At 47.8% G+C, this 15,750-nt stretch overlaps 1 protein-coding gene across 1 annotated transcript; it reads left to right on the top strand.

The window, feature by feature from the left end:
- Positions 1 to 517: 517 nt before the first annotated feature.
- Positions 518 to 14,748, top strand: EMP1 (epithelial membrane protein 1). The gene is made up of 5 exons (XM_035544150.2): positions 518 to 693; positions 11,228 to 11,346; positions 12,036 to 12,138; positions 12,243 to 12,383; positions 12,986 to 14,748. Exons 2-5 carry the CDS (start codon positions 11,269 to 11,271, stop codon positions 13,147 to 13,149), a joined length of 486 nt encoding a protein of 161 aa, XP_035400043.1. The 5' UTR covers positions 518 to 693; positions 11,228 to 11,268; the 3' UTR covers positions 13,150 to 14,748.
- Positions 14,749 to 15,750: the final 1,002 nt, after the last annotated feature.

The raw sequence follows: 15,750 nt of genomic DNA, 5'->3' as shown, positions 1-15,750 counted from the left end.
CAGAGTCACCACCAGGCCAGAGCTTCATTTTGAGCACCTCTGCTCTTTGGTATGTTCCCAAAAGTCTTGCCCGTGCCCATACCACAGGACAGATTTGCATTCCCTCACACTGCCAACCTTGGCAATTTCTCTCTGTGCAGAAGAGGGGTGAGGGATGTGGTGACTCACCCAGCCTCACTATGTCCCATGCCAACCGGTTGTTTGCTTGTTTGAGGGAATTGTATTGTTGAAGTCTCGTTGCCACATTTGTGACTACACAATATTTTTTATGACAACCAGAAGTTCAGTTTTATAAACAGATGCTGTTGTGGGCCTCTATTACTCAGCTGGATCAGCGTCAGTCTTTTTTTCCAGGCTGTGGTCTCTGTGCTGAGCTCTGAGTCAGACACAACCCTACACAGATTTCTTTGAATCGCTGGTTTCCTCCCAGCGACTCTTGACACCCTGCCAACAAAGCAGGGCGTAGCTTATGCAACTTTTTTTTTTTTTTTCTCCCTCGCTTTAAAGGCAGACTGATTCATAGTAACTCCTTTAAAACAGAGTGGAGAGACACCACCCTCGCGTACCACCGAGGAAACTTAAACCACCAGCAGGTCACTCCCCTTCACTACGGCTCTGCGCTCCGGCACAGCAGCACCGCAGCCCCGCACGCTCCTGCTTCCACAGGTGCCAGCACCGGCCCCAGCCCACCCGGTAAGAGCTTCTCTCCAAATCCTCAACGACTTTTCTCACTCGCTGGTGCCTGCTCCCCTCATCCTGCAGCCCTGGCTTGCTTTTCTCCCTTGCTCTGCCACTTCGACTTGGCATACGAGCTCGCCACGGGATTCACCTCAACCTTTCAGTATTTGCTTTGAAATCCAGCTGTGTTACGGGGCAAAGCAATGCTGCAAGTATATAGCACTAGCTCCGGCAATGTAATTCTTGCCTCCAGGGCATGTGCAGCTGGGACACCAGCACGGGGAACCCAGGCTGGGCCAGCAGCGACACGGGAGCTGCCACACTCCTTCGGAGCGGCACTGGCATTGTTTACAAATACGGGAAAATGCCCGCTCGAAGTTAGACTGCTGGTTCAGCACTTCTGGCTCTTGCTCACATTTTTCTGCATGTCTCTGTTCTCTCTTCGCTCCGTCAGTATTTTGCCAAGCTCTAATTTAAAACAACAGCCCTTGTTCCAAGTGAAGCCGGAGAGGCTTTGGGGTACAGTGGCGAGCAGCTCCCTCATGCCGTTGGGGGTCCCAGCTCTGGAAGCCAGCCCCAGCTGGCAGCCGAAGCGTTGTGATGGGTAGAAATGCATGCTGCACCCCCCTTGGCAGCACAGACCCAGGAGCAGGGAGCGCTGAGAGGCAAAGCGAGGGAGAGCGTGGACTTGATAGGGTGTGGTGGGGGCAGGCGCTGATGGGAAGTGTGGGATCACAGAGACTGGCAGTTTTCCCTACTCACCTGCCTTTCTCCATGCAACCTCCCCCTCTTCCTCCCCTTCTTCACCACTTCTCTCACTTCATCAGTCTGCTGTGGTTCGTGTCCTGCGGTCAAATCCCTGAACTGTTTTTGAGGTCTGAGAAAGGGAGCGCAGTTTGCTGGCGGCAGGCTTTGGTTCCCGTAGCAGGAACCCAGCCCGCCCCTACAGTTTCATGGGGCTGAAAGAGCCTGAAACCATATTCAGTCCAGCTGAGAATCACTGGGGCTCAGGTTGGTGCTGTGGACAGTTACAATAGGGATGTCCAAGAAGCTGGGCTGTCCATGTCTTGTGGCAGCAGGATGGATTTTGTGACTTCTTGTGGTCCCCTCTCACTTGCAGCTCGGTCACGCAGGGATGCCTCCTGCCTGAGAAATAGATGTGTTTCCATGGTCAGGAAGCTGCCTGAGACAGCTGACAGTCAGTCTGGGTGGAAAGTGTTTGGGGGAGTTGTCATGATTAACAATGAAATCGGTTTGTTAAAAAAATAAATAAGTAAATGCTGTGGCCACAGAGCAACTTTTACTCAAAGGTTTTGAATTCCTCAAGGCACCTCTGAGAGTAGCTTGGCCCACTTGACATTTCTGGATGGAGTGGGATTCTTTCCTGAGCAAACACAGAGGAGGGAGCAGGGCATGAAGAGTGTGAGAGCACGGAGCTCGTTAGCTATCGTTCCTGTGATAACAGGGGGCTAAGTCAGCCAAATATCCCCATGCCCCCACCCAGCACACCTCACCCAGCTGCCAAACCTGGGGACTGTGTGCAGAGGGAGCACGGGCTGGAAGGCAGCTTGCTTCCATTCGCCCCACTGGGGAGCAGCATCCAAAGGGCCGCAGCTCACTCCCGCTCACACCGCGGTGCGTGGAAGCACAGCTTGGCAGGCGGCTGCTGCTCACCCACCTGAGGAGCTCCTCGCAGCAGGCTCCTGCGGCCGGCTCTCCCCAGCTATGTGTAATGCCTGGCTCGCAGGCTGGGCCCTTCGTCTCGTGAGAGAGCTGGGCATCTCCGCAGGGCACGGGCCGTCCCGAGGCAGGCGTATGAGAGAGGTGGAGCCAAGCCGCGCCCAAGAGCACGCTAACGGACAGGGGGTTTGGGATCCCGCCGGGAAACACCCAGCTCTGGGGTGGGTGCCATGGGACTGCTGGCGCTGCCCGCTGCCCTGCTCAGGACTGGGGCTTGGAGAACCGGCCCTGCTGGCCTAGCCGCTGGTCTTTGGGTCTTGTGGTGTGTGAGCAATGCGAGTGCGCGCGGGAATTGCTGCTTGGCGCCCTGGGGTGGAGCGGAGGTACTGTTTTGAAACAGCTCTGGGAGATCTGCTGATAATAGGCAGTGTCTTTTTGGTGAAATGCCCACCTGGGGGCCTTGCTTACAGTCACAGAGGAGGGGTTTGCTGCAGGCATGAATCCATCTCTCCGTTCATCATCCCAGCTACAGGGCTGGCACATTGGAAGGCAAGCTGCTTCCTCAGCTCTATCCTCACTCTCACAGGGCTCCACAGGCCCCATCAGCCCCAAGCTGCAGATGTAACTCTTCGATCTGCAGCACATTTCTCCTTCCCAGTTCCCACTGGCTGCCTGATGGGTGCTCTCTTCACAAAGGGGAAGGGACCTGACTAGTGCCCAGCTGGGGTCTGCCCTCAGACACTCAGGCACCCCACCAGGCAAGAAGTAGCACTGCTAGACCCCCTGGATCTCTCCTCTGCCTGTACCCTTTGATAGGCAGGTGACAACACTGCCACACAGCACAACGCAGGGCAGGCTGCAGGGTGTGGTACTCCCAATTTTTTTCCTTCCTGCTGTTCTCATGCAAAGAAAATGATGAAAAGGGACTAAAAGCTGAGATTTCTTCACCTTTCCTTTAGGCAAGGAGATGTAAGAGCCCCAGAGGTGCACAGCCAAAAGGGGGGTAAGGAAGTAGATTTCCATCTCTCCATCTAAAGATGGATGCTTAATGCAGCACGAGTCTTTTCTGCTGAGGCAAAGCAGCATGCACAGTAAAGGAGACTCTTCTCCATGGCCTTGCTGAACTGATAGCTAACCGGTAGCTACAGTGCTGTAACACCAGCCCCGAATGAATGAGCTGAGGCACCAGCCCAAATGTGACCGTACAGATCCTCTGCCAGCACCAGTCATCCCATAGCATGACGAAGGGTCCAGCAGCAATTCCCCATATAAACAGCCCAGAGAGAAGTCTAGAGTACCTCCTCTTTTACACTGCTTTCTGATATTACTCTCCAGGGAGGGCAGCAAAGCAGTACATCCGGGGGCTGCAATCTGGAGCAGGATTTCTTCAGCCCCCCCCGGGAGAGTTTTGGAAAGTACCTCCTGAGTTTGAACAGCTGGTCAATGAACAAAGGAAACCCGGGCCAAATTTACAGCTCCACACATCCTCCTCCTCCTGAACTTTTTGCAGCAGGGCAGAGAGTACATGGAAGCTGCTCTCTGAGTAAGATCAAACGTAGTCCATGGTCTGTCATGGTAGGGAAGGACAACTCTGCTCCTGAACCCACATTCCCTGATGGACTGACCATTTCTCCAAGTTCTTAGTTAAGATTTAACCTTTTTCCCTCATAAAAATTGATCTGCTCCACAGGCATGGATGGGTATATGCCCACAGTGAGCTTTCAGGGACAGATCCTGGACTAGGTCATCCCCAACTATGCAGAGAAACACAATGGGCTGTTGAGCACTGGGTGGCTGAAGGCAGGTGAGCAGTGGCTAATGCTCAAGGCTTAGCTCTTGTGACGTAGAGGATATCTTTGGATTTGAAGAAATCTGGGGTGAAGGCCTTCACTGCCCTTTTGCCCTCACAGGGCAGAGTCTGCTTAAGGTGGGGAGTTGTGAAAGCAACTGCCAGGACTGGGTCCAGCGTCCACATTTTTCTCATTCCTGATCGACATCTCCCCTACGGGCCCCAACAAGCCCTAGGAAAAGACAGTGAGAGCCATGGGAGAAAGAGGGGTGAGCTGCAAAATGCTTAGAGCTGGGAGCAAGCTGGTCAGGGGGCTGCTGAAGACCAGCTCCAGGAACTTGGTGCCAACCTGCCTGCTAGCTGGATTCAGCAGCTGCAGCCAGGCCAGCATGGTGTGCCCCAGCAAGGGGACTTCTCTTGTGCAGAAACACATTTCCGTATGTAACATGAGCTCAAACAACCCTTGTCTTACATGGTTCTGCCAGCTTGTAGTAACTGCAGGCGTAAGCAGCCCTCTCAAAGCCAGACAGGACATTTTACTTCATGACCACCTTCGTCCCCCTTTCCCCCCAAAGACCACAGCCCAACTCCAAGCTGCACAGCATCCTCTTGCTTGTTCTTTATACCCAGGAGGTGTTACTTCACTCGTCCTCTCCTCCCCCCACAATATGCACTGGAGGTTGAAGGAAAGACCCATTGAACAATTTTGCAATTTAGTCCTGCACTGTGTTTTCCAAGCTGGGTTATAGGAACAAGGACACCCTGGAGGCAGACTGACCCAAAAGCTCAGACTCTTGAGATGTCTAAGTCACGTTGACCTCAGTGTCTCATAGTCTGTACTGGCACATTCAGAGGTTTTTCAGTCTTGAGAGACAGGGACTCTATCTGATGAGGAACCATTTCTTTACTCTCCTTAAAAATAAATAAATAAACAAATAAAAGGACAGTCCTTATAAAATTATCTATGTAAATCAGAGATTTGCAGTTTTAAATTAATAAATGCAGCCAAAAACACATCCAATGTGGGCTCCACAGACCTTCCACCTCTATCTAAAGGCTATAGCAAGGAAGAAAAACAGGCACTCCCAAGAGAAATGGAGAAATGGTATGTGCACTTCTGCTCACACCACGCTGTAACCTGATCTTCCCTGTCAGAGCTGTCAGATGGTTTCTCCCACATGGGCACTGTCAAACTCGTGCAGGTAAATATGTGCACCTGTAAGGAATCCATGCACGAGCACGCATGCATGCACACACATAGTTCAGCTCTGCTCACAGAGGAACCACAGACACACACTCCCATTCATACAGGGAGCCACACCGAGCTGCACACACACACCCCTACACACACTGTGTCATCTCCCAGACCGTCAGTCCTCCCACAATTATTTCTTGCATATCTTGGCATCTTGTCTGAGCCCCTGCAAGTCCCAGCAACTCCCAGCCTTTCCCTATATCTAATTCACCCACCCAGGGACCATCCAACGCATTAGGGGTGAGGGTGCTTCCCAGAGAACCTCACAAGGTGCGGAGGATCACTTCTGTGCTGCTAGCTTTGAGATCTCCTTCCCAACACTGCCATGCTCTCTGCCCGCCAGTCCCAGCCCTTCCACAGCATGTCTAGTGTAAGGAGTGACAGTGTTTTCCTCCCGCATCAGCTGCTGGCTGCCTGCCCAGCCCTGGGCAGCTGTCTCTTCCCTTTCCTACTACCAAGTGAGCTTTGGAGTTTCTGTTGATGTTGTCACATGGCTGAGCGCTCCAGGGTGGTTTCTTCAGGAGAAAATGCCAATTTCTCAGTGTCTGCCCTAGAAGCTCTGGCATTTCCCCACTCTCAGATGAATCATGAGCATGAGAGCTGGAAAACCCTAGTGTCTCATTTTTTCTGACTCCCCCTTGCATCTGTCAGCAAGGGGAGGTTCGTTACCAAGGGTGCATTCTCGAGGACGTTGTCTGGCCCCACAAGAAGTGATTCACGTGCTGAGGCTTAACCACTCCCTTGGGAAAGTGATTCCCCCTGATCCCTTGGAGACTGTACCACCAGGAAATGCTTCCCAAGAACCAGGCAAAATCTTTCATTTGATTAAGCTTATATTCACTTTTAACTCCTCGGGCTGCTCTACTCTTTTCTTTTGTTTGACATTCATCTGCTACTTCTACAGCCTTGCTGTACCCCATGTGGTCACCACAGACAGACAACACCCATGCACACATAAAATCTTTTCACTGCCATAAACCAGAGGCTCCAAAGGTCTCTATGTGCCCACACATGCCTCCTGCCCAACCCTTTTCCCACACATGTGAAATCTCTTTCCAGAGGCACCAGCCTACTCATCTGCATCTCTATAAAAAGCATCTGACTTGTAAATTGAGTCAGGCCGGTCTGTCAAAACCAGGTTCTCAACAGCTGTGCTGGTGTAGAGTGGTTTGTAAAAGTCTGGAGTCAGCAAGGACTCCAGATTCAGCTGGATTTAAAGCAAGAAGCAGAGCAAAGGTTGAAAATAAAGAATAATAATTAAAAAAAAACCTGCTTGCTTAAAATTGTCATGAGCTTTCTAGTATCAGTGCAATGGGTCCAAAGTCACCGTGCCACCAGAATATCACAGAGAACGTCACATCTTTGCAGTCAGCCAAGTGGCCCTGGGCATGATGAGAATTCACGCTCATATCATGCACAGCGACAAGGCGTGTAATCATAGCAGGGCTAACATGAAGCCATGGCCTCAGCTCAGTCAAAGGCAGATCTATGAACTCAGTAGAAAGTTTTATTCTACCCTGAGATTTCCCCTACTTGATGGCATCATGGCAGCACTGCTATTTGTAGGCTACCTTTGCTGTGAGGAATGCACCAGTGACAGAGGTGGCAGTTTGTGACAGTTTCAGACAGCATCAAATACTTTGTCTTTTCTGTCCCATTCTTTCCAGTTTTGCCCTTCCTTTCCGAGTGGCCTTGACCCTGACTCAAAGCACCAGTATTCCTGTGTCTATGGCCAAGTTCATGTGCTTTCTCTGAATACTGGAAAATATATCCTACTGCCACCATCAGAGACAGTGTACTGGTTGAGAAGGACCACTGATCTGACTGACTTATGCATTTTTTATATTCTGTGGTGGCAGCCAGGGGAGGCAGAATTTCTTTCATCTCAGTTGCTTTCAATCTACGGAGGTTTTTGTTGTGTACACAAAGGTATATAATCTTTCCCCAAGATGTTGAAAAATGGAATGTCTTAATCCCAAGGGAATTCAGCAGAAAACCTGATTTTCAGGGGAGTCGGAGGTCACCACAGTGCTCACAGAAGGTGCGGTTTAGATGCCATGTGCTCTGTGGACGCTGTATGCTCTCCCCTCAGTCAGCATCTCTCAGTACCTCATCAGTTCATCCTAGGAGAGGTAGTCCCACGCAGAAACTTCAGTTCAGAGAGGAGAAGGGGAATGCAAGTCAGACAACTCCACCCCTCAGGAACATTTCAGATCCAAAATATTTCAGATTTAATTGAGTGTTCCGATTTTTCAACCAAACAACCCAATCATTCCTGTGGAAACATCCTGTACACTTCCTCTCAACTCCTTTTCTCTGCAAGAAACAAAAGACCACTACCTAATCTGGTTTGTCCTCTTAAGTAATCCACTCCTGGTATTTGAGGAACTATAATATGGGAATTATACTTTGTTATATCTCCAAGTGGCACTTTGCATTCCATCCTGATGCTATGCTAAGCGGTAAACTAAGGGCAAGGACTCACTTCTCTGGACTGCCCTCCAGACAGCAGGTTCCAAAACACTTAACTAGACAGCGAGAGGTTATGGGTGGCTACATTTTGCCTGCATAGCAAAACTTTGTCTCAGTTTTTAATGGAGTGCTTGACTGCTTGAACTTGAACTAGGGTGCAGCAGATCTGTGTGTTGTTTCCTCCTCTGTGCACTCCTGCATGGATAGAGAAAAAGTCTCTGTGTAGATATAGTCTGTCATGCTTATCTGTAGGCATTTTTGTGCTGAAGGCTTCTATCGTGATTGTTATTCATGGTTACTGTTGGTGGGACTTGCTATTTCTCCTCATCTGTCAGCCCAGCCTGCTGTCATCAGTGCAAGATCTTCTCTCTTGACTCACCCATGCAGTTCAGCAGGTGCGTGATCTTGGCTCCTTCTTCCCCACCACAATGTCCTACCTCAGTAGTCATTCTACTCTCATATCTCAGCCTTGTTTTCTTTGGCTTAGCTGGAGTCTCTCCTTAAGAAAATGCACCAGGAGGTTCACTGCAGGATTCACAGCCTGTTTGCTTGACTGGTTCTTGAGAAGCAGCCCTAAAACTAACAGTGTCCTGAACACTTTTAGGGTTAAATAATTATGGTTTTGAGAGCTTTGGGGTGAGTCAGTGGAAAAAAAATGGCAGCTCTATGAAGGTTAAGACTGACTCATAATCCGAGAAGAGCCTAAGGAACTCCAAATCCAACTGCAGTTTAGGAAGGGGAATGTTAGAAAAGGCATTTGAATGCAATTGTGTCCTATTGCTCCAGCAGTGTGACCCCACCCTGTAGCAGAGAAAGATGTCTCACCCTTAACAAATGGAAAGAGTATCCTGTCAGTCACTAACGTTCTGCCAATTTCTCTGCATAATGGGAGGAAAAGTCCATGTCATATAGGCAGAGAGAGATGACTCTATTTCAATGCTGTTCACCCACTGTTCCTTTGGGATTGTTCTCCAGTGTTTTATTTAAAAGGCAGACAGAGGCAAAGGAAGGGGAAAGTGAATGAATAGAGAGGGAGGTGTGTGCTTTAACTCACAAAGATTCAAAACTAAGCTATGAACATATATCCCGGGGGGGATGCATTTGATAGCATGTATATTCAGGGAGAGGTGCTGATGTTCTCAGGAAGTAGGTACATTGAAATCACCTGAACTGACAGTGCTCTAAAGCAGTGCAAAAACTGGGCAGAAAGAGCAAAGGGAATAAAGGATTTGGTTTTCTCCTTTTCTTCTTTCTTTTTTCTTTACATTGAAAAGTAACATTTTCCCTCATTTTCCTTTCTGAATGCAAACAGAAGATGCATTTTAAAAGACTATTCTAGTCCTTTAGGATGTCATGAAAGTAGGTTTTCAGTCTTTCAAGTACAGGGCTTTTTTGCAGGTCCTCAAAAATAATCAGCAAAAAACCCACTGAACTCATTTTTAAAGAAACATGGAAAAGAACATTCATCTAGGAAAGGAAGACAGTTTAGCCACTGTTCAGCAAAGGCACAGCAGGCAGGTCTGCCATAATTTGGTATATACATAACAGTAGATGGTAGTGGCAATAGCATTTGTTACATTCTGTGTATGAACCAAGGTAATCAGAAACAAGGATGACAAGTATTCAAACAGATGGGAGCATTTGACTTAGATGCTGTGTTCAAGGTACCTGCTGCAGCTATATAACTTAGTTCAGTGATAGCAATAGTTTCACAGCTCGAGGTATGGTGGAGGTATTCAGACCTGTTCTCATCCACCACTTGGTGGCCAAGTTCTTACTCAGGAGATATGACCAGTCACCAAACCTAATTCATCCTTCTAAAGAATGATCTTTCTTGGGTAGGAGGGCTGCATAACAAAGCTAATCCTGAATTTGGACAAAGTGCCACCGATGGAGAAGCCTGCCTGCCCACTGTGGTTTGTGGAAACTGTATACAAAGCAGTGCAAGGAATAGCAGCAGCACTTTAAAGGAATACAATCCCATATACAGCCACAATGAAAGACAGGAGTGGAGAAGGTGGAGTCAGTGAGTAAATAAAGAAAATATTTATAGGACCTTACAAAGCTTTTTGTCACAGTTTGCATGAAAGACATCATGAAATATAATTGTGTTGTTCCTTGACAATGTTACCACACCCTGTACAAATTGTGACAGCATCAAACCTTACTTGAGTCACGTGGACCAAAATAACTTGACAGCCAACATTAATCAAATGCTTGACGCTGCTCTTCAGTAGCACTTCAGTATCATCCCTACCAAGAGACAGAGCAACACAGCCTGTGACACTTTCTAGGAAGGAGTCTTTCAATGGCCACAGAGTGGGCCTAGCAAACTTTTCTGCCTGATATCTGTGGCTATACTGACTGATTACTACTAAATTCCTGGAAGGAGAGGAAATATGCTCACTCACTTTGTGTGAATTGCCTGCACTCACTCTTACAGCTGAGATTTATTCCTTGTATTTCACATTTTCAGGGAAAAAGCCACCAGACTTCATAAAGAGTGTCACGAGAGCTATCTAAAGTACATTCCCCTCCCAAAAGCCTTGTCGTTCCAATGACATGTTCATCAATGATAATGAATCTTACAAAAGTAAAAACTTGCAGGGTACAGAGGGGGGGAAAATAAAAAAAGAGTTTGCATTACAAGAGAATCTTACTGCAGTAATAAAGTGATCTGAATGCCTCAAGTTTTAAAAAGGAAATGGGTAGTTTTCTTTTCAAAATTAAGCATCTTCCTCTACTCCAGAACACCTCAGTGGTGTTTCTGTTCCAGTTATTCTCTTTACATAATGGAGCAGGCCAGTGAGTACTGGGAGTCCCCCAGTCTATTCTCTACCATTGCTCAGCACCTGATGTACCCAAGGAACGACCATTCCTCCACTCCGCACCACCTGTCAATGTCCCAGACCAGCTGGAGAAGGCTGTACTGCAAAAGGAAAAGAGATCAGGAAGACAAAATCTTTCCTGACCTCCGTGAATCCTGTGAACAGAAACTCTGCTTTCTGGAGTGTAGGCCTGGAGTATGTCATTTTTATTTTACATAACCACACACCAGTTTAAGCAACCTATGTATATACCCAGGCTATTTTTAAAATGCTATAAAGCTAACTACCCCTGCTCTACATCTCCTCCCAGACTGGTTCATTTACCTCCAGGCTTTCTTTAACTGCTTGAGCAACTCCCTTGCAGATTTTGACAAAGGTTTTAGCTATGTTTTTTTGTGACTACATGCTTCCAGAATGGATTTAAGATCAACCTGCTTTGTCACATGTAAATAAAGCTTACAACAATGGCATTCTTTGATTTAGCCCTTCCCTTCATCATCTCCCTCTGCTCTTGTTCTCCTCCAGAGCTCTCTGCACTAGCGACACCACCTAGGAAGGACGCCAAGATGTTGGTGCTACTGGCTGGTATCTTTGTGGTTCACATCGCCACCGTCATCATGCTCTTCGTCTCCACCATTGCCAACGTAAGTAGAGACCACCCTGGAGGAGACACCTGGGGGCTGCTGTCACCTTCTGCAGCAGTAGCCCATCATACGGCTGGCAGAGGGACAGGCTGGTGGGTGCTGAGGTCTGTAGATGAAGGACATCTGCTCACAAGTAAGGGTGCGATGCAGTGAGTCCAGGGCATGTGAGCCGAACTAGGGTGGTATGGGGAGGCGGTGGTATGGGGAGACAGCCTGCCATGCCCGGTGCTGCATCCCAGAACTGGCAGCACCTGAACGCTCCTCGTGCAAGCGAGAGGAGATCAGCAGCTGATGGCTTTGAAGTGGTATTTATCATCCCATCTGGCTGTCAGGCTGTTACATAATTACGTGCTCTCCCGTGCCTGTCTGTTTTTATGATAACAGCCCGCTCCCGGGAGCCGCCATCCACACACCTCCTAACATTTTACCCCTTATCACCACCCACGAAGGCCCGCGGCCCAAGCACCGACCGGGCCCTAGCCCCGCCGCCGCCTCCATCTTGGGACGCGCCGCCCGCGCCGGGCCCCTCAGCCGCGGGGCGAGGCCGCCGCCATTTGCCGCCGCCATTTGCCGCCGTGCCCGGGGCGATGGTGACCCCTGGCGGCTCCGCGGGGCCGCCCGGGCCCGGGGTTGTATCCCCCCCTCCCGATACGTCTTCCCCCCAACACAATTGTGTCATCCCATTTCAGGTTTGGATGGTGGGTACCACCACCATGGGAAAAGGCTCGTGGGGACTCTGGCTAATGTGCAATGGCACCTGCAGGCAGCTGACAGTCGGCAGCAGCGAAGCGGGTGAGTGACATCTGCATTTTCGTTGTGGCAATGCTTTGCCAGACTTTGGTACACAATACCGAGGCAGAGTCCTGACCTCAGATCTGCTCCCTGTGTGTTCACAGCTTCCCTCAAAGCAGCACAAGCCTTTATGATCCTCTCAATCATTTTCTCCGTCATCGCACTTGTCATGTTCATTGTCCAGCTGTTCACCCTAGAGAAAGGCAAACGTTTCTACATCACTGGAGCCATCATGCTGGTTTGCTGTAAGTATGCACGCCTTGAAATAGCTCTGCATGCTTCCTAGTGCCTCCGCAAGCAAAAGTAGCCACACGTGTCTGCAACACATGGCCATCAGGGAAGTTGTCAGCCAGCTAGAAGTTTCCAGTGGCCCAATTTTTTGATAAAATAAAGCATAGAGGAACTGGAAAGTGATATATACATATTTTTAATCTAATTTAGATTATGAAAATATTTCCAGATTTTCATTAGAAATTCCCAGTGGGTTTTGCAAAATACCTTTGAAGAAAAAAAAAAAAGAATTCAAGTATTTCAGGGGGCAGGGGAATAAACAGTTAGACAGCTACTGCTCATAGGATTCAACATGTAGCGCCAAACTGTCTGCAGATCTTATTGCTGATTCCCAGTTATCAAAAGTTTATTCCACATGGCACCCAATAAGCAAGCCCCAAGTCATCATGCCTGCAAGAGAAACCCTCTAGAAATAAGCCTAGTGGGCAGCAGCCCCTCTCTCGGATGACACAAGACGTGCATTGCAACCTCAGGGGACAACATGACTTCAGACGTCCTGCAGCAATGCTGGTTTCTGTGCATTTTCCAACTCTCTGTTTTCCCTTCCTTCCCACAGGGTTGTGCATTCTGATTGGAGCCTCCATTTTCACAGCTCGGTTCACAGGCTTGCGGTTAGGGTTCGGAAATGTTCACCACGGCTACAGCTTCATATTGGCCTGGATCTGCTTTTGCTTCAGTTTCATCATCGGCATCCTCTACCTTGTTCTTAGGAAAAAATAAGGCTGATGGGAGTACTGGGGAGAGGGTTGGCTGCTGGAGACAGGGAAGAATTGCTCTGCTGAGAGAACTGTTGGGCCAATAGAAAAAAAAAAAAAAAAAGAAAAAAGAAAGAAACAGCCACCATCATCACTTCTGCCACCACTACAGAAAGATACCTAACAAAACTAGAATCCTCAGAAACTCATTCACCAAACAGAGGGAAAAACAGCTCCAACTGATCTCTCACTCCTGGGGCTGCTGCACCAGAAATCTGCAAGTGACCCAGACAGCTGTTCCCCTTTTCTGCAAAGTTATGCGATACCTTCGCAAACATTCAAGTCCAGCAGTGATGACTGAAGAGCACCACAAAAACAAAGGCTACATCTTTTTCCCTGTCTAGAGCCCTTCCCACTTACCTTTCAGTGTGCCTTGTGGGTTGGGCAATGAGGCTTATGACTCCTTTTTTTGTCTATTGAAACAAATGGTATGGGCCTTTTGTTACAGTTATATATATATATATATATATATGCACATATAAGAAGGTTAAAGACATTAAATTGAGAAACAACCCAATAGAAATCAGATTAAATTAGTATTAAAAATGCTACATGAACACTGCAGCAATATTTTTTTTCTGTTCTGTTTCCTATCTGATATTCCCACAGTTGAATCAAATACAGCTAGGAAGGGCAAATATACAGGCATGGATGACGGATAGAGAGAGAGAAAAAGAGGAGGGGGGGGGGAAGGTACGTAGGGGTTCCTAATTACAGAGGATGCAGTTGCTCAATGATGCATATGCAGGGAGGGAATCATTTGAGTGTGTGTCTACATTTAAATCTTCTATTTAGCTCTAGAACATAGCAACAACACTGGAACATCACTTTTTTTTCTTTTAAGTCCTTATCTGTAGGCAGGTGTTTTTTTTTTTTGTTTGTTTTGTTTTTCCACATTGTCATCCAGGACATAGTATTAATTGAGAGCCCCAAGTTGTGACAAAACTTGTCACAAAAAGCAGATGCTGTTAGCAGAGGAAAGGTATTCCCTAATGAGAGACTTGGAGAGATGAGACAGGACTTGTGTGTTCTGCTCCTTGCTGCACAATCTTAGGCCAGTCACAAACCGGTGCTTTTCCATCTGCCTATACCTACCTCCCAGGGTTGCTGAGATATTTTGAGTCCACTCTGTAATACAAGGTCCCCATGTGAAAAGCTGGCATGGGTAAGTCAGGCATTGTTACTGCTGCAACCCACACATTTCTGTCAGTTTGAAGAATCTCAGTTGCAAGCTGACTTTATAAGGGACAAGAGGTCAAAACTTCCTGTGACTCCATCCATACCTAAAAGGCAGAGTATCTAAAAATGTATAGGTGCAGATTGTGCATGGACCCTGTTTACCTCTCCCCACCCCCTACCTCCACCCCCCCCTTCTGTTACATTTTCTTCTTATGTAGACTTTATCAATTTGGTGGATATATTCTATTACTGTACGTTGCCGTTTCATTAACAAAGGTTATTTCATATATAGTCACTGTAAATACTTTGAAATGCATATTTTAACTTTAAGGGTATAAAAATAAAAAATCTGATTCCCTTTATAATAAAGAGTTTTGCTTTGGTGCTTTTTCGTTAGTATTTCAGATACTTGTTAACAGGTATTCACTGTACTCAGTGAATCAAAGCTCATTCCTTTAGGATGATGCAGAACAACCATGTTCTCTTTTTTCATCAGTCTAAAAGATCTCCCTTTTTGGAGGGGAGGAGGAAGCAGAACAACTGTTAGAGTTCTTGCTTCAGGCTCTCCGCAAGCTCAAGCAGATAGTGTGGGCAGTGGTAACACTCAGTCCTATAGCCAGGCTTTGCTTCACATCCAGGAGAGCTGGCAGTGTACTTTCTCACTCTGGCTGAATCTCGTATCTGTGTAAACTGGTGCCTAAGGTGGTGCAATATTTATTATGTCTAAGACCAACCCTCAGTACAAGAGATTCCTAAAGCAATATCACCAAGGTGTTTGTCTGGGCCACTGGACTTGGTAGAGCTCCTTAGATTTGATCTAACACAGTAGTGGCTCAAGAGCTTGAACAAAGAGTCCGAAGACCAGGACACGGGCAGGTCTCACCAAACCGTGGGCACAATCCTATATGCTCTGAGGTGAGACCTATCAGGAATCATCTTGGTAGGATTACTATTATTTTTTTAAATCAATTAAGCCACCTTAGGACAATCTAAAATGCAGGCTAATCAAGGGCAGAACCGTGACATGATACCTGTGGAAGGTGAAGTTTCATCAGAAGGACATCACATGCAGCAGGGTGTGGGAAGGCTCATGGTGTGCAGTGGGTGGACATTTGTCTTGTCTTAGGAGGCCTCAGGAATCCTGCTGTGCCTCATCCTCTTGGCACTCCTAGAAGTGCAGGGTAAGCAAAGACTGGTCAGGCATTGGGGGATGACAGTCCTCTGGCTACAGGTGGGGAATACAAGAGGATGCTAGCCAGAGAGCTCTGCAGGAGCGCTTCCACTGCTAGGCTGGTATCTGTGCCCTGTTTCTAGCATGGCACAGATCACACCTGACAATATAACATCTTACAGGATGACAAGACAATCCTAACTTTGTTGGGATGCC

This window comes from Cygnus atratus, chromosome 1 (assembly GCF_013377495.2).
Source record: "Cygnus atratus isolate AKBS03 ecotype Queensland, Australia chromosome 1, CAtr_DNAZoo_HiC_assembly, whole genome shotgun sequence".
Classification (NCBI taxonomy): domain Eukaryota; kingdom Metazoa; phylum Chordata; class Aves; order Anseriformes; family Anatidae; genus Cygnus; species Cygnus atratus.
The sequence above is the reverse complement of the archived record's forward strand: the minus strand, read 5'-3'. Positions and strand labels throughout refer to the sequence as shown.